General features: G+C 41.0%; 3 protein-coding genes and 1 pseudogene across 6 annotated transcripts in view; 3 read left to right on the top strand and 1 right to left on the bottom strand.

Annotated features, from left to right (window-relative positions):
- jus (julius seizure) overlaps positions 1-18,392 on the bottom strand; it is a 74,368-nt gene that overhangs the window by 19,178 nt on the left and 36,798 nt on the right. Inside the window, exon 1 of one of the 4 annotated variants that reach the window (XM_069054174.1) lies at positions 6,189-6,408. The exons of the other annotated variants lie outside the window; for them this stretch is intronic. Coding sequence (XP_068910275.1) covers positions 6,189-6,297 — 109 coding nt within the window. The 5' untranslated portion in view covers positions 6,298-6,408. Of the gene's footprint in view, positions 1-6,188; positions 6,409-18,392 lie in introns of those variants that run through there. 4 annotated transcript variants of the gene reach the window in all.
- On the top strand, positions 10,807-13,091 carry LOC138135770 (uncharacterized; annotated as a pseudogene).
- Positions 15,188-16,399, top strand: LOC138135844 (putative defense protein 3). Its single transcript, XM_069054764.1, has 3 exons — positions 15,188-15,495; positions 15,981-16,194; positions 16,243-16,399. The coding sequence occupies exons 1-3, from the start codon at positions 15,285-15,287 to the stop codon at positions 16,304-16,306; spliced, it is 489 nt and encodes a 162-aa protein (XP_068910865.1). The 5' UTR covers positions 15,188-15,284; the 3' UTR covers positions 16,307-16,399.
- Positions 17,119-18,392, top strand: part of LOC138135441 (uncharacterized) — a 45,971-nt gene continuing 44,697 nt past the window's right edge. Inside the window, exon 1 of the mRNA XM_069054168.1 lies at positions 17,119-17,238. Coding sequence (XP_068910269.1) covers positions 17,122-17,238 — 117 coding nt within the window. The 5' untranslated portion in view covers positions 17,119-17,121. The remainder of the gene's footprint in view (positions 17,239-18,392) is intronic.

Here is an 18,392-nt window from a genome sequence, read left to right as displayed (position 1 = left end):
GTTACGCTTTTACACCTCCATAAAAGCATGTTTAAGCGAAAAACTCATTTCCCCTACACGATCCCTCAATTCCGACACAAATTCCTGCTGCGCGTCAAAGCTCTCCTCAAAGTTGCACTTGACCAACAGGGATATCTTCCAGCTGATCGGACTTCCAACAGAAAGATAAACTCGATACAATTCCTGCTGAAAGCTCCGAACAATCCTGCGAGCGGCGAATTCCAAACCCGTTCCGGCACAAGCTGACATTTCGGATGAAAAGCTCCGCTAAAAATGTCTCCAGACGATTGTGTCGAAACTAACTCTTATATTGAAAGCTCGCAATTCCTGTCGCAATACTTTCCAGCGAGAAGCTCTGCATCTGACTTTTGCACTTGACCGGCACTAATAGCTTCCCTGTTTATCAGAGTTGAAAGATCGGCGAAGATAAACTCGACCCGATTCCTGCTTCAATTTACATTTCCTGAAAGCTCCCCAAACATCTGAACCGTCGTGTACATTTCTAATCTTAGTATCACTCCTGCTGGGTCTGACGTCCCAGATAAGAAAACGAAAATATTTTCCGGCCCATTGATTTATTCGCACCGAAAGCACAGTTAGTGGAGCTTTTGCGGATAGATCGCCGAAGATAAGGTCGGAGAGTTCGATGTTTGCAAAATATTTTGCTGACAATTACGTTATTCGCCTAATCCGGCCTGTCAACCCGAAAAGCACACTTAACAAAGTCGAGCTTTCCGCATTCTCACTCACGAAAGTCATTGTTAAGCTACTGAAAGCAACGACATTGCGTGTTGGCACAATGACCTGGCATGTGCCGCAACATATCGAACGGGAGGAGATCCAAGCAGGCAGTGCACGAGGGCGTCGCGGCGCCAACGCCGCCGCCGCACTCCAGACGCTCTGACTGAAGTAATATTGTTCCCGCTAATGTCGGCCTGGACGCACGATTAACCATAAAAGGATGACGACACGAGTGCCACTTTCATCATCACAAACGTGCCTCGTGAGCGGCGCCGAAGTTGGGACAAAGCCTTCGAAGAGGTCCTCCAAGTCCACAAATTAATTTTACGAACGGAGCTAAAGCTCATAAACTTGCTAATCAAAGCACGGAGCGGCGTTAGAAGACTCTTCCATTACATTAATTGCATCGCAAAGAGTTTCTCGATCGATTCCATTAAATTATTTATTAATGGAAATGGAGAGTCTAAAACAAAGCTCCAGTTACAACTGCTGAAAGTTTTTCTGCTGATTCATCCTGAACATGTAAACACCGAAATTTCTCCTCTTACAATACCAGATCCTTTGAACCGTCCTCAACAGGATCTTGACACCGAGGACTCCAATATAAAACTCTTCTCTCTGTTATGCAAAAAATCCCAAAGGACCAATTTCGTTAATTAAAGACTCGCGCCACCCTCAAGAGCCACCGATACGTCAATATCAAGTGGGAAAAACCCAGAAAATGACCCTCTAGATTACCGATTAGACAACCCCTGAGATTATTCGCACGCACCCCAAATCCAAAATTCCGTGACAATCTTGGGCTATTTCCATCCCCAAATACCAGAATCGCCATCACAATTTCGCGACACCGGTTCAGAATGTGAGAACTGGGCTACATCTGAGATATTAAAACAGAAACGCGGCATTCTCACGAAAATCTAATACACAGGTAGTTATGAACCGTTCCGTTTGTTAAAGATTGTTTTTATCCTTTTAGGGTCGCTGATGCGGACGAAAAGTTTCCAACTTGTCGACTAAACATGTATATTGCGGGGTTGCGACTTAAAGGGGAACGTTTGGAAAAAGATTGTGCGATCTAGACCTTCGGGGTGATTTTTCCAACCCCCCAATCAATATCATTACGTATTCCTGTTGCAGCTTGCCACAACGCTACTACTGCATTTGCACCAGGTGCGGGGGTGTTGTACACAACTTTCTACGACCTCCTATCAATTGAGATTTCGTGGAATAAATATTAAGAGCAATATCTTGTAAAAAATGTGGGCGAGTTAGGCAACCAACAATACACACCGATTGTAAAATCCCCATTTTTTTATTTTTTTCGCCTCCTACAAATGTAAATCGAATCGAACTGATCGAAACAAGGTTGAATTATCGATGTCGCGACTCTCTTTGTGATAATTTCACCGAAGGGTGTCGTCACGCTACATCACATGAATGCAAAAAATAAAAGTGTGGTGGTGCAAACACGGAAACAAGAGTACGTTGGGGACATATAATACAGTCCCTGTCCCTTTGTTTAAAAAATAATCATTATTTAAATTAATGTGACTAATTAAGTGTAATTGGAGCGGCTCTCAAATGTGTTTCACCGGTGAATTAGTAAAATTATTAAGTTAATTAGAAATTAATCAGAAAATCGATTGTCGCACGACGAAAAATGTGTCGATTGTGACGTGTTGGTCGGAATAAGACGTCGAGAGTCATGAATTAGTCAGAATTAGAAGAAACGAGATGATCTGGTAGTCGAGTAAAAATTTCATTTCGTCGTTAAGAATTCAGAGGTTGTGGGAATGAATGGGAGCAGGAGTTCATTCACAGTCCTCGGATTGATTTATCTTTGAGCATGTTCCAAGTACTGCAGCAATGACAGATGTTCTTGCAGTCCCTCCAGAATTTGTTGTCACACTCCTTCAAACAAGTAAAAAATTGCGACGTCCATAAACCCGACCGATTCCTTATTCATGAGAGTCGTAATTGCTGACAAAGTGTCTCCTCTGCAATTTTATTTCGTTGGTGTTTTACAATGTCAAATGATAAATAATTTAAGGTGGTCCTCTCTAGATTTTAACACGACGTAACACAAATTTATCGCAGTCAAACGTCCTGCAGGTTTACTCCTTTATAACATGATGCAAATAAAGCTTTGGACATTTATCACGACGACAGTCGCGCTGAATCATGCCAACAAAAACGTCTCACTCGCCTTCTAGACACTCGGTATAAGATTTGATAAAAATCCATCTCGTTCTTAAGTGTTTGTAATTTAAGTCACGTCGGGTCGATTTATTCGGCAAAATTTCCAGGGTATCGTTGCAGCGCTAAGGACCGTCAAATTAGGTTGAACAAAAACTCCAATTTCCTTTGGTTTATCGGCGTGTTCTCGATGCGTGCAACGCACAATTAATTATTCTCGAAGAGTCTCTTTGTTTCGTTAATTAATTTTTCATCCGATTTCATCGCGCCAATTTAATCCTGCTGCATAATCGAGGAAGAGCTCGTCGAACCGGCTTGACCCCAGATTGTTATGATTTTTTCTTACGTAATTTGGGTACTTTCTCGGATGCTGACCCGATTGGAACTGGTTTCGCTCCGCACTTTCAACAATCGATGCGACAGATCTGTTTGTATTAGCGCATAAGTGTTGTGCCAGCAGGATTATATCCGACTTTATGGAATCAATTTCGTGATCCTGGGGCCGTTATCCCGAGCGGATTTCATTAAAAAGCGCCTCCTCTACCTGTTAACTGTCGATATCTCATTATCTCGGGCGTTAACGAGCGCCTCCGCAAACTCTTGCAGATTCTTGCCTCGGCGCGATAAGAGGAAGGGCGAGTCTGACACGCCGAAACGATAGTTTCACCCAAAACAACAACTACGTTGCCATTAGGTCCTTGCTTCGTTGGCTGGACCCATAAATGTGGATTAGGCGAGCGAAGGGCTTAAAAATGCTGCGTTTATTGCAAATCGCACTCGATCTTCCTTGGACTTCCGGAGGGAAGGGTCGAAGTCAGGCCGGCATGCTCAATTAACTGCGGATGTTCTGGCCATTATGTTCCCGTTCGCTCCCATATATTTTCCTGGACCGAACGGGAGCCCTTCCACTTCTTCCTTGACCACTCGATCCAATTTTTTTTGCAAACGCGACAATCAAACGAAAACTCGGTGTTGGTAACAGACAACAAACAGAAAGTTTTCACCGACAGATAAATAATTCTGGTATTGTTGTGTTCACCATTGTGGTGGGAATAAAAGAAGGATTATAAATGGGTGTTGACGCCCTTTCTCGGCTCTAATAAATGTTTCAGTTTGAACATTCCAGCAGGACTGATAAAATAATCAGCTGAAAGCTTGTCAAGATCAAAAATGATATCTCTTCCATAAATACTCCATCGGACTAAAATCCACGCGAGTTGCTGGCCAATCCATAACATTTTTTTATTTCTGCTATTTACCAGAAGCTCTGTTATCCGAATTGTTCAGATGTGGCATCTTGTAAAGGTCTTGCAAGTCATATCACAAGTGCTCCGTTGGATTAAAATCGGGAGGACCTGCTGGCCATTTTGTTATTATTTTTTCTTGTTACCATTCACTCGTTCAAATCTGACATGTTTTATAGCCGCACCACAAATTTTCCATTAGATTAAAATCTGGCAGATCTGCGGTCCATTTTTTTTAATTCTAAAACTCCGTTTCCCCCATTATCCAAATGGTTTTATAATTTTTTCCTGTGCTTCCAGCGACGCATTGTCTGGCCCATTATGCCGACACCCCAATAAGAATTTCCATTTTCCACCCTTACGTCTGATTATGTTCATCGCTCCATTGTATCGAATAATAGCGCTCGGAGTGATTTATTCTCAGATTTCGCCAAGACGAGACAATGGTGGTAATGTGCAAAAAGTCACTGAGCCCCGAATCTCTTCCCACCTTTGTAAATTTAATTGCGTCTATTATTCACCCTTTGAAAGAAAAACAACCCTCAGGAGTCGAGTCCGGAGTGTTGTTTAACACTTTAACGACGATTAAGTGTGAGCTTTGAAGCTTAATCGAAAGCTCCTATTAGTTGCAACATTTGTAAGCTCCACTCTTGACAGGTCTTTGTCGGGTCAATCGGGGCGGCAAAAACACCCTTTGAGCTCCGGTGTAACCGCCAAATTAAGACAGATTTTAAGTCCGCACCCTCAGCCACCAATCAATATTTTCGCTCCACTTTTCAACCCCGACCGCAAAACTTTTTTAATCCCGGATCTGGTGAAAATCCAAGCAAGTTGACTCGCGGAAGTGATAAAATAAGAGGCGCTGATAACACCCCTCATCGCTCAGATTCCAATCGAGTTGTATCGGTTTATGGGGGTGGAATTTTTGACAAACCGTGGAAATTATGCGAGACCGTTTTCTGGATGTTTCATTTGGTTTATGAGTCCCACAGGAAGAGGGTAATTTCATTCGGGAGAAAATTTTATTCAGGGAGGCGCGTTAAGGGCGACAGGTTCCATCAAGAGGTGAACTATCTGGAGCATGAAAATCACAACTCTTTCGCCAAACTACCCTAACTAGCAAAGACAATTTCAAACTACCCCACTGAACCGCGATTAAAATTAAATCGAGGTCAAAGTTGAAACTGTCTGGAGGGTGCAGTCTAGTTGCAAACAAAATTTTTCCACCCCATTGTGAAAACTGTTCTATTCACCCTTTCTGTTCAATATTTAACACAATTGTTTCAGAGTTTTCCACTTCTACAGCATTCCGCTGTCTGAATTTTCTATAGAGTCGATTTCCTAACTAATGCATTTTTCCATTTCAACCCTCTGTTTTCCCGTGAAAATTTTATCTACATTCCGACTCCAAATTAACTCAGATATCTTTCTCAATATATCTTCGAGGTGTTGATTAAATTACGCTTATTGGCAGCGTTCCCTAATTAATTCATTAATTAGAGAAGTTAGTTTGTCTGAGATCACTGAATGGGGTTCAGTTAAACATTAGTTAGACACCAACAGAAGAACTTTTCCACCAATTACATGGTCTCAATTCCATCGCATAGCAACGATTTAATGTAGAGCTAAAGGAAAATAAAGTTCTTGCAAATGTTCTGGAAGAGTTAAAAGAAACAAATACATAATTATCTTTATTAATTAATTAATTTAGTTTGCTGAGCGTAATAAAACAATTTCCCTTTTTGTTAGAGAGAAATTATTTTTGTTGATTGTGTCTTCGTCTGTCCGGCGAGTTACCCCATCTTCTAGCTCCGTCTAAATAAAATAAAGCAGCTGAAAGACTAACAAAGGTAAAATCCTACAAGCTTTGGTGTGGTAGTACCTTAGCTCCGGCTAGGAAAAGCGCTCCGGTGAAAATACCTTTCCGCAGTAGCGAATTTGTATAATTAACAAGAGCCGCTTAAAGTTTCCGGGCCGAGCTGGAATAGTTATTCGGTGACTCACCGGAACCGTTCGGATCCTGCGAGGCTACGAAGTTCCAGCGGCGAGTTCCGTGGAGTAGCAGGAGCAGGAGTAGCCCCCTGAGGAGCGTCTCCTGCCAGCCCTGCCTCATGGTCACTCAACACTTTCACATGGCGCGTACGCGGCCCTCACGCGGATCATCCTGCAAACGCACTGCCGCGTCGGTCGAGTGCTGAGGCGACGCTGCCTGCTGCCGCCGCCTTCCTGCAGGGGCGCGGACACCGAACGCGCATCGCGCACAGCTGTTCATTTCGTACAAAGAACAATTTACATATCCAAGACTAATCCATAGGCTCTAATGTTTACTTCTTGGCCGAGGATTAGGAAGCGGAGCAAGACGGATCCGAAGTTTACACGAGATAGGAGCAAATTGGAGCGGCGGTCGGCAAGAGGAATTTGAGAATTTACTGCGAAAAGGACAAACAGGTAATGTGGGTGGACGATGATTGCAAACGGAGGAAATAAGGGAATGAGAGAAGACATCGGTCCGAGGAGATCGATTTATTGGAGTATTGAGGGTTTAGAAAGTGTTTTGTAACGTTTCTACGACTGAAAAATGATAGTCGTAAGAGTATTGGGAAAGATATTGCCACCAAGACTCTAACAAGATTGATTACGATTTGATTCCAGAAAAATATAGAAATTTAAGAAATATTTCTCCACGACTTTAGCTCAAGGCTAAAAGAAAAACGCAAAATATTTGTCATATTAACTAAATAACTAAATGTGTGTTTGTCAGAGTGAAGAACAGATGTTTTTGCTTAGAACTGAGATAACAAGCAAGGACAGTCACCGTGATAAAAATTAAAAAAAAAGATAAACATAGGCTAATAATAGTATCGGAAATAATTAAAAGTGCATAGCAGGCAACTAATATGCAGGGGCCGGCCAAATGGGTAACTCCCAATATTATGCTTATGAATAAACAAGAGGCTGCGTGGTCTGCAATGGAAAAAAGAATTATAAACGGTTGTCAAAGACAAAATTGCAGAAAAAAGACACCTGCGGAAACAATGGCAGCAAGCCAGAACTGAAGAAAACAAAAGAAAGTTAAATAAAGCCACCAAAGAACTAAAAGACTGGATCCAAGAAGAACAGAACGGAGGCATTCAAGAATACTTGGAAAGTGTTAGGTCAACAGACGCTACGGACTACTCACTTTGGAAAGCCACAAGAAGGCTAAAAAGACCAAAAACACAATTCTCCGATTAAAAATGAGGACAATACCTGGGCCAGAAATGACAAGGAAAAAGTCTTCTAGAAAACATATAGAAAATGTATTCAAACCCTTCCCTTCAGAGCTCTCCATACAAGAGGAAAATGAGATAACGAACTTCCTACATGCCCCATTTCAAATGGAATTACCGACTGTAAATCCAAAACTAAAGAAATAAAACAGGTAATAACGAAAGAAATAGATATCAAAAAGGCACCAAGATTTGATCTCGTTTCTGGAAAAATACTACAAGAACTGTCTGAAAAATGCTATAAAATAATAACTTTCATTTTGAATGCAATACTGAGATACCTTGCGATAGAAAATAAAAAAAATCGAGATGGCCATGATTAATACAGTTCAGTTGGCACCACGTAAAAATTTAATTCATTACAATGGTAATTGTCATTATGAATTATTGACTATTAAAATTTGCTATTACAGTATGTTTACTTTAGAGCAACAAATTTTCATTGTCCAGTGTTTCTTCACCAATGGAGAAAGGCTTGGTCCTATTCGACACCTCGAGTTTTTGAGGAATTTCAACTAAAGTTTCCGGACTTTCAAGGCACTTAACCAACAACTTGCCCAGAAAGTCTACAAATGCATGTTTTTGGAAACAGGGAGTGTTCTGCGCAAAAAAGGCAGTAGAAAAGTAGTAAACGATCAGCTGAATATATTGATGAAGGTGAACAAAGAATTATTGCAAAGATTAACCCAAGAAACTAACCTGTCAACCTGTCATTTGGTTCAGTTCAGCTTATCCTTAAAAAAGATTTATACTTTTTTCTCTATCGTGTGTCTGTTGTGCATGAAATTACTTGACAATAAGAGCCCCCACAACCGACAACAACCTCTCTGGATAATATTGATCGATGATCGTTGGATCTCGGATCGATTTATAAACAAGCGGCGTGCGCGTGCTCCGTGCTCACCGTTGACGTTAAATAAAGGTGTATTTAAATCTCACTGTTTCATTGCACTAGCTGAGGAAATTCTTTTACAACCGACAGGTCACACAAAATTCTTTATGAAAATCAAGATTTCAACATTCTCCAAATCACTAACCTAACTTTTAAGACTGACATCAGATAATTGAAATCTTAACGAATTGCCAACTGAAATTTTTGGCCAGCGCCTACTCTAATTTTTTTTTTCGATCTCGCGGTACTTCCCTAGAACCTGGAAAGTTGCTCAAATCATCACGATCCTTAAACCTGGAAAAAAACCAGAACATGTCTCTTCCTACAAGCCAATAAGCTTATTACCAACGCTCTCCAAAGTCTTGGAGAAGTCATACGTTAAGAAACTCTACATTATACATAATAGCAGAAAGGAAAATAATTCCAAACCACCAGTTTGGGTTTCGCAATGAATGGAACAATAGAGCAAGTACGCAGACTAGTTAACCAAATTAATAAAGATCTAAATGCTAAAAGATACTGCTCCGCAGCTTTCCTTGACATATCTCGAGCTTTTGATAAGGTTTACAAGTCAAACTAAAGAAGCTTCTTCCTCATCCCCACTATCAATTATTTAAATCATACTTAACAGACAGATACTTCCTAGTCAATCAAGGCAGTGAATACCGGGTGATTCAGTTTGGTATTCGCGGCCCTATATCTTTTTTGTTTTAAGAAAAAAGTATAGCAAACCATATATATTTGTAAATCGTTTGTGAAACTACAATAGATGATGTTGTCAAATCTTCTCTGCGATGACATATGTCAAAATTAAGACAGTCAACTTTTTTTTTAAATAGTACACTACACATTTCTTAGCCTACTCTTGCAAAGCTTTTTTTTCTACATTTGAATGTGTAAAAAAAGTTGACAATTACATCAGAAAAAAATCGAGAAAAATAATAAAATATGATTTAATTTATGCGAAAGCGTTATTTTCTAAAAAGAGCTAGTAAGCCAAACATTTGTAAATTCGCATTATGTTGGTTCTCTGCATGTCATTATTTACAAGACAACCACGTAGCCAAAAAATAAAATGATTTGACCTTGTTTGTTTTCAAGCCTCGGGTGCGCCTCGGCCAGAAAACTGAGACTCGGACGAAATACCAAATCCATACTGAATTTATTATGCTAAATTCGCGTTGTTGTTTCCCTGCATCTCACTATTTTAAGAATTACATAGCCAAAAAATAAAACTATTTGACCCGATCCATCCTGAATTTACTTTATTCGAATATTAGAATTTACACTTATTCCAATTTTACATCATCATGTCATTCATGCACTATCAAAATTCAACTACATATTTTCATCGTGTATGCATTCAAAGCGGTATAGTCAGGAAGAAGTTAGGTTTCGAAGCCAGATGTTATATCATAGTTATTTATTTAAATGTAGGTTATAAGTTATAACATAGCTATTTATTTAAATGTAGGTACGTTAATAATTGACACTATTAATGTCAAAATTCAATTGTCTCCATGGCTAACTAGCTCTTTTTAGAAAATAACACTTTCGAATAAATTAAATCATATTTTATTTTTTCTCGATTTTTTCCTATTGTAAGTGTCAACTTTTTTTACACATTCAAAGATAGAAAAAAAAGCTTTACAAGAATAGACTAAGAAATGTATAATGTACTATTTAAAAAAAAAAAAAGTTGACTGTCTTAACTTTGACATATGTCATCGTAGAGAAGATTTGACAACGTCATCTATTGTAGTTTCATAAGCGATTTACAAATATATATGGTTTCCTATACTTTTTTCTTAAAATAAAAAAGATATAGGGGCGCGAATACCAATCTGAATCACCCGGTATACCGACTTATTTCATAAGAAATGGTTATTGCCCACTGGACAGATTCCAGATCCCTCTTGGAGTAAAAAAAAACCTAAATGATAGACAATCGACACTGTAGTCAAACGTATATCTCTGCACCGCAGAAGAATCACTTCATCGGGAGCAACAGGAATAAACATGTTTGGCTCACAATTATTTTCCTCCATTACATCCAGTTCACCGTTAAAAACTTCAAACACACGTGTTGACAGTGTCGCCTTTGTAGAGTGAAAACGCTCTAAGGAGAACATGTTGAGACATTAAATCTGTTACTGATGTTTTGTCCATTGGCGTATCATTAGCGTTCTGAAATGGGGGCATAGTAAATACGCTTTTATTTGAATTATTATATTATATCTATTCGGTCTTGGAAGAAAAGAACTGATTTTAATGTAACAGTTTATTCAGCCTTGGAAGAAAAGAATTGATTTTAATGTAACAGAAAGCAAACTACAAATCACGAAACACAACGAAACGAATAGATAGATGACTATTTGACAAACGAAGAAAGGAAAACACAAAAGAAGAGAGGTGGTTAGAGAAGAGAGAGACAGAGAGGAAAATTTGAAATTTTGAAAATTTGTCAAATTTCAAAATGATTGTCAAATCATAAAAGATCACTCACATACGGTCAACGCTTCATACCTTCCCACACCTAAATTTTAAAAATGGACTCGACTAACGTATTCCGTCTACTGCACACCTTTATTAGTCTGTTTTCCGTACTCATTCTAGCAGTTGTGCTTGTGTCAATCTATTTCTTTTATTTTGGAGGATTAGCTCATCAAAACAAGGGGAAACTTGCGAAAATGACTGATTACGTGTATGGTCCTCACTTTCGTAAGAACCTTTTTCTATTATACCAAATTCAATATTCACAGGTTCGAAGAAGAAAGTGTTCTGAATCTGAATTGTAATTAACTTTCATGATGGAAATGCACACATTGACGGTGTTGTCTTTATAGATTCCAAATCCAAGAGTATAAGTGGCCCACTCAAATCCTGATCCACACGTCAAAATGTCGGATACCCAACGACGATCCGTTCAACGAAGACGTAACGAAGTTTTTCCATCGGGAGGAGTACGTCACATGTTCCAAGAAGCCGCTCTTGACGTACGTCGAGACGACAGACTCGGTATCGACGTTGCACGTGAATCGGAGTCTTCTCGGTACTTACAATGTCTTCAAAATTTCTTGTTGCTACTCGTCCGTCACGAGAACCATCCACGCCAACAAATCCGACGATGAAGTGAGGTGAGACGTGGTGTGACAACTTAGCAAAACTTGATTCTTTTCAGCTTTTCAGAATGTGTTCCGTTCGAGAGCAGCGTGAACATAACGGATTTGGTGGTGATGGTCAAGTGCAAAACCTCACTCGGTGTGATCTACTCGAACGTGCACGCGGCCATCAGCTCCAGACATGTCCCCGAAAGCAAGATGAAACGCAACTGGACCTCAGAAACGACCCCTTTTGGTGTTTTATTTGTGGGAATCGACAGCATTTCCAAGATGAATCTGGTCCGTACGATGCCAAAAACGTACGAGTTCTTGCGGGGACGAGACTTTTACGATCTGAAAGGGTACACCAAGATCGGCGACAATACCTTTCCTAATTTGATGGCGATATTGACTGGTAAGACTTGGACCCAAGTCTACGAACAGTGTGACCCCAAAAAGAATAAGATGAGTAACTGTGATACGATGTGGGATAAATTTAGTGATTTAGGATACATAATGGCGTACACGGAAGACGAATCGACCATGGGGATTTTCAACTACAATCGCAAAGGATTCGCCAGTCCTTCTACAGATTTCTACATGAGACCGTACGTGGAACAATTGCCTTCCATCAAGAAATGCGGGATGCACACTTGTTCAGGACCGGAGAATAGCGGAGAGAGGATTATGAATCTCGCCCAAGGACTTGGCGATCACCTTCCAGCACCATCCAAAATTCAGACCCTTCTCGATGAATACGTTCAGTCATGACCCCTTGAATATGCCGTCATCGATGGACACAAGAGTCGAACAGTTTTTGAGAGGAATCTATAACCATCTCAACAACACCATTTTTGTATTCTTCAGCGACCACGGGTTCAAATTCGGGGAAATCCGCTACACTCACGCCGGATAACTAGAAGAACCCCTGCCCTACATCTACATCCACCTACCGAAGAGGTTCAAGGAGCGCCACCCCGCTGAATTCAACAATTTCCTAACAAACCCCCAAAGACTCTCGAACCCTTTCGACGTCCACATGACTCTGCAAGACGTTTTACTCTTCGCCAACCAAACCTACTCGGTGCAGCCGAGTCTCGCATGTCCTAAATGTCATTCTTTGTTCAAAGAAATCGACGAAGCTCGCACCTGCAAAGACTGCGCCATCGAACAGCACTGATGTATGTGTTCCGGTCACTTTTCCAACAACCCCGGCAAGAAGATTGTTGTGGATTCGGCGGAGTTCATTGTTTCGCAGATAAACGCGCTTGTCAAGGCTGACGAAGGGGCCACAAGTGCGCTTATTACCACCTGAAGAAGATAGTGTTTTCGGGAATGTCGGAGAGTTACTTAAACGAACTCAACCACACCGTCAACTTCTTTCTCATCATGCTGGAGACCAGACCGCCGGCAATGTTTGAAGCAACTGTGGAAGTTGCGGTGCAGCATCACAAGTTGCCTAGTTTTCGTTTGTTAGGTGATATTAGTCGTACGAATAGGTATCGTGACAATAGCAAATGTATTCAAAATTCTTTGAAAAAATATTGCTACTGTGATGGGCTCTTCACTTCTATTACAAGTGCCACATGTAATTTTTAAATTGTGTTTAATTCTGTATTTGTTGACTTTATTATACAAAAGGAATAAAAAATTATACTTTAAACGGTTAATAAATCTGTTTCATATTTTAACACACTCGCAAGACGGATCTCATCACAGCATTAGCTACTTTTGGAGCTAGTAAAACTAACGTAAAAGTCCCACTACAAAAACTAAGAATCTCTTGGTTGTGCAAAAGTTTTTCCAATAACATTCAGTGTTCTCAGCTGTGGAGGACTTGTATTTGCAGCAGCAGCAAATACTCCACAATCCAACCCCTCTCCTTTGATCCCCAACTCCTGAATTAAACAAATTGGAATTCTTCAAGCATAAATTCCCACCGCACTGTTCATAATTTATTATTGAATTTGTTTTTCGTGGCGCTTTTGTTCTTTTTGCAGTTGACGATTTATCATTATGAAATAACGATATCAATCAAAAGGGATTTAAGTGAAGGGTTTCTTTCTGACAGCGGTGACGGCGAAAGCTAATCCCGTCTACTATTAAAATTTATTTGTCTTCCACGACGAAGGGAAATCCGATTAACTGCTGCGAAAGTGTGCTTTATAAAATTAAGGCCAATACGAGACAAGTCAATTAGGTCAAATCAAGCTCGTCCTGCAGGAAGGAACTCACAGGATAAATGTCGACATCATTGCTATTGATCCGGGTCAGGATTCAAATGCTCGCAAAGTTGGGAAATACATTGCGAAAATAAATAACTTCTGACAAATTATATTTCGGACAAGTAATTCAATATTAATTCAGAGCATTTACGAGTTTCCCTTCTCAAGAGTTTTTACGACCTATTACGCCAATTTTCACAAGACTAAAACAGTTTTGAGCTAAATTATTTGTATTAAAAGTACACAAAGGAATTTTAAACACAATGAAATGATGTCTTCGAAATCTCGTCTAAGAGTTTTGTGTGAACCAATCCGGAGATAAAAAAAGTGTTAGTTTGATTAATTCATGAAGGCGTTAACTGTGATGTCGCCATAACTCCTGCGACTTGTAAAAAATTCATCTGTGTCATTTTTTACGCACTAAGGGTCGCTAAGTGAATTAAAAAGGTGTCGCACAGTCTCGAGTGCACCGTAACGATAATTTACAACAAGAAAGTCGGAAGTGTTGTGCAGTTGATAAAAATATTTGATCGGATTAGGAGAAAACTCGCGAGAAAACTCCACCCTCACACCATGTACACTTTCACCTCATCCCAGCTTTAAATATTTCACTGATGGAAAATTGTAGTTTCGTTCCAGATTGAGTTGGAAATTTCTCCTTCTACTCCCGCTGTGACCCTGCACCGTGAAAATCGCTGCGGTGAGGCCAACAACTCGGAAAATTCCACCCGTTAGTGGCACTTCGATCAAAAACGTATCAGTGCAACTGGAACACAGCAGGAATTGCTTCGGCAGGAATCACTGCATCAACGACACCTCATGCGGCGCGCTAATTTTCCTGCGGGAAATTAGACCAGATTTTTACGAGTTGTTCCTGAGAGAGTGGCGACAGTCTTGATTGAAGGGTAGACTTTCTAGTGCATTTGTTGTACAGCAGGTGTTCGATCAATATGCGCCACCGTGTCACTGCCGCAGTGAACTCGTTCATTCGGGGATTTCAAATCATTACTGGTGGCGCCTTATGCGAAACAAAGAGAATCACCGAAAAATCTAAACAAAGATTCTGTCAAAGTTTTGGGCGAAAGCGCCAGATCCAGCAGGAAGTCATGGAAAGCTTCGCGCGAAAATTCGATTTTTCGGATGTTCCCCACGCCAAACATATTTTAGGCACTTCCAAGAGTTGATTAATTTTTTAATAAACAAAACTCCAATTAGCTCCCCACAAGACTAATTAAAATTCTCATTTCCACATGTTCGCCTCCGACACAACACTGCACCTCGTTCCTGCAAAATTAACAATCTGCAGCCGGCAGCTTTTCATTAAGATTTTTCCCGGCGCTTTTCACAGCTTTGCACGATAGAAAAACCTCTGATTACTTTCCCACCCCAGAAAAAATTCCACCGATCTGACCTTGACTCCTCTCCCGTTCCTGCTCCATCCTGCAATAATTATTCTTGTGCGATTACGCGATTCCACATGTCACCCGACCATTGAACGGAACGACTCGTTATATCATGCGATCTCGCAGGAGTGAAAGTGGTTCGGAGATTTGGCCCAACCTACATTTCCTGGTCCTAAGATTTTACCAGTGCAGTTCTTGTAGGCTCGAGAGATGGAGGTTTCGGTCCAGTGGGTCTTGTTGGTGGTGGCGGGAGTCGTGCTGAATGCTGGGGCATTCCCGGACGGGGCTCCGGTGGACGCTTGCGTCAAGCCCAGGCCCAACCAGCCCTACCATGGGCAAGCCAGGCCCCAACCCCCGGGAACCAACCCCTACCAGGTGCTCCAGTCGGACGTGCACTACGGCCCCGGCACCCAAATCACAGGTGAAGCATTAAAAATATTCCACCCCACAGCGCTCACCCTCACATTTTTTCCTCCGGTACAAAATCGCAACAGCAGACTTGTTTACTGTTTACGCTCTTGTATTTAATCTATCTTGTGCCGATTTCTTTTGGATTCTATTTTTACGTCCTGTTTGCTTTCGCAACCTTCATTAGCTCGACTGTTTCTCAACGTGAACTTTAAATCACGTTGCGAAACCCGACCACAGTTGTCCAAATTCAGAATTTTCTGGAAAAATCTCGTCCCACTGAGATTTGGCCTTTGGTATTTAACGACAGGAATGTACTGACTTGTCCTTGATTGTTATTAATTGCCACCTTTTCCTGCACAACGGAAATCAATCGTCGCAACTCGTTGCGAAACACAGATTGCACCAAAAGACTTACATAATCCGGATTTCGCAACTCTTCCTTGAGCGCGTTCATCTCGTTTCTTTTTGTGAAATGCAGATTCCTTTGGTTTGCAGTCACGATTCAGGGAGGCGAATACTTCAAGGGGTTCTTCATCCAGGCGAGAGATGCCGCGTCGGACGGTTGGCTAGGCGAGTGGGTAGAAACCCCTAATACGAAAATCCACCCTGAGTGCAGCGCCATCACGCACGCCGACCCCAAACCAAAACAACAAGCGGTGTTTGTCTGGAAAGCACCCCACAACGTCCAGCCTGGACAAGTTTACTTCACGTATGTCCCACACGTTTGGTACTTTCTTTGCTAAATATTTTGTTTCAGGGGGACGGTCCTGAAGGAGTACACCACCTTCTGGTCGAATATAGTGTCGCAGGTGGCTCAGTAGAGCCCCCTTATTTAGTATTTATTCCAGTCTGTAGACCTAGAGCAGAGGCAACCTCTCGATTTTAATTTTTTAATAAAAATCTCCCCGTAAGAATTGTTTTATTAAAGAAATCCTCCTGAGTTTACGCTGTAAATTTTCAGAAGTAGGGTAATTGTAAATTATGGACTTGATTAAATGTTAAATGATAAACTCCGGCGAATCCGGCTGAAACAAAAATTGTTTCTTGCTGAAAAGGTAATTTATAAGAGTGGCGAAGTGTTTACTCCGAATCTATTTTTGTGCAGACGTCAATAGCGATGATGGAGCATACTCTTGGCCTTTAATGACATTTCGTGATTCCGGGAGTAACCGATTAGTCCGGGCGAAACTTTCATCCGGAAGATTCAAACAACAACACAACACAATCTTGAAAACTGGTACGTTTCAGACAAGACAAATTGTGCTCTGGACGCCAGCAAGACACGCAGATCTGAACCTCGTGAACAATATTAAAACTGTCGATGCATAATTTCCGGCCCTCTCAGATTCGAATTTCCTCCACTCGTTTGTTTATTTATCTATGTAAAACTTGGGGAAAACTTACCAACCCCGCGAACAATGAATTTCTAATTTCAAATGTAAATCGCTCGACTTCATGCAAAAACTCCCCCGGAATTAATAATGATCAGGCAGGAGTCGATCCTGCTGAAAAACCGTCCGGAAGTCGTCCCATTTTTCCGTGATTTACGTTTTAATTTGTGTCGCCGTATTTCCGCCCAGATGAAATGGGCGGCCACAAGATGGGGTTAAGGGGAAAATTCCACGGTGTGGTATCGATGCGAGGGCGGCAGCGTCGCGACGTTCCAACCATTTCGAACTCGCGTGCAGTCCTGTGCAGTTGTACGCGCTCCTTCAGGACCCGTACGTACGTAGCCGCGTGTTTTGCTGTGCCGGTAAGTACAATTCTTTTCAAAGCTCTGCAGGAATTTTGAGTTTTCGGCGCGCGTCAATCAACTTGTCAGATTTGTTTCCTGCGACAACAACTCTTGATAATTATTATTTACCGGTTGATTTTGCAAAAGCTCGGCGCGGCCGAAAGCTCTACCTGCGGAAGTACTTTCCGAAAGTAAGTTTTCATGTAGCGCCGTTTTATTATTTTGTTTACGCAGCGTCTTAGTGGAAATTTAATGAAGTCGGCGTTAAAAATTTCATTTGAGCTCGACCTAATTCAAATTTATTATCTGCACGTGTGGGATTTGTTTTGGTTATTTTCGCACGGTGAGGACGATTTATATGCATTATGCATACCATCGGTATTCATCGTTCTCCGCAGGACGACATAAATTCTTACGACCTAAGCAAATCACTCCATCCATCATCTGTTCAATTTGTGGTCGAGTGAAAGTCAGTCGTCCTGTCGGGACCCTTTAATCAAAAGCACAACCCGAATTATTGAAATTGCGTCAACTATTTGATAAAATATTTATCTCCTCGACCGAACAACATTACTATAATGATATACAAGCACGTACGAGCTTTTATTGGATTTTACGTAGGTAGTCCTGCAAAAAATATTCCCGCTCGTATCTAGCCAGCTGGGAATTGTTCATGTTTTGAATTTTAATTAAGTTTTTTCATGCACACCAAAAAATTTTAAACACATGGTGAGCTTTCGCAGGAATTCGAAATCCTGCTGGCGAGCTTTTCGGACAACTGATTCCTGCAACTGGAATTGTTGCGAGGTTGTCTATTCAGTCGAGTTCTCATTTGCACAATTTCGATCCAGCTGACAAGTTAATAATGTTTCTCAACAGGCCATACACAGCGAAATTAAACCATTTGCGTAGGTGCGACACAGTTATCATGGGGTCCATTGTAGTCTGATAAGATTTTCTATTTTTATCTTGTTTACACCGATAAGCGACGCTTGTTTACCACAGCAAATGTTATTTTTTCCGCCAAATTGACACACGACAATCCAATAATATTAGCAGAATTAAATTCGATGGCCGCAATATTTTTCCTGGGGGGTAATAAAACCACAGAGTACATTTTTGGATTTTTCGAGGCAAAGCAAACATTTTCGCCTGCGTGCATCGTGCACAGC

This window comes from Tenebrio molitor, chromosome 7 (assembly GCF_963966145.1).
Source record: "Tenebrio molitor chromosome 7, icTenMoli1.1, whole genome shotgun sequence".
In the NCBI taxonomy this organism is placed as follows: domain Eukaryota; kingdom Metazoa; phylum Arthropoda; class Insecta; order Coleoptera; family Tenebrionidae; genus Tenebrio; species Tenebrio molitor.
The sequence above is the reverse complement of the archived record's forward strand: the minus strand, read 5'-3'. Positions and strand labels throughout refer to the sequence as shown.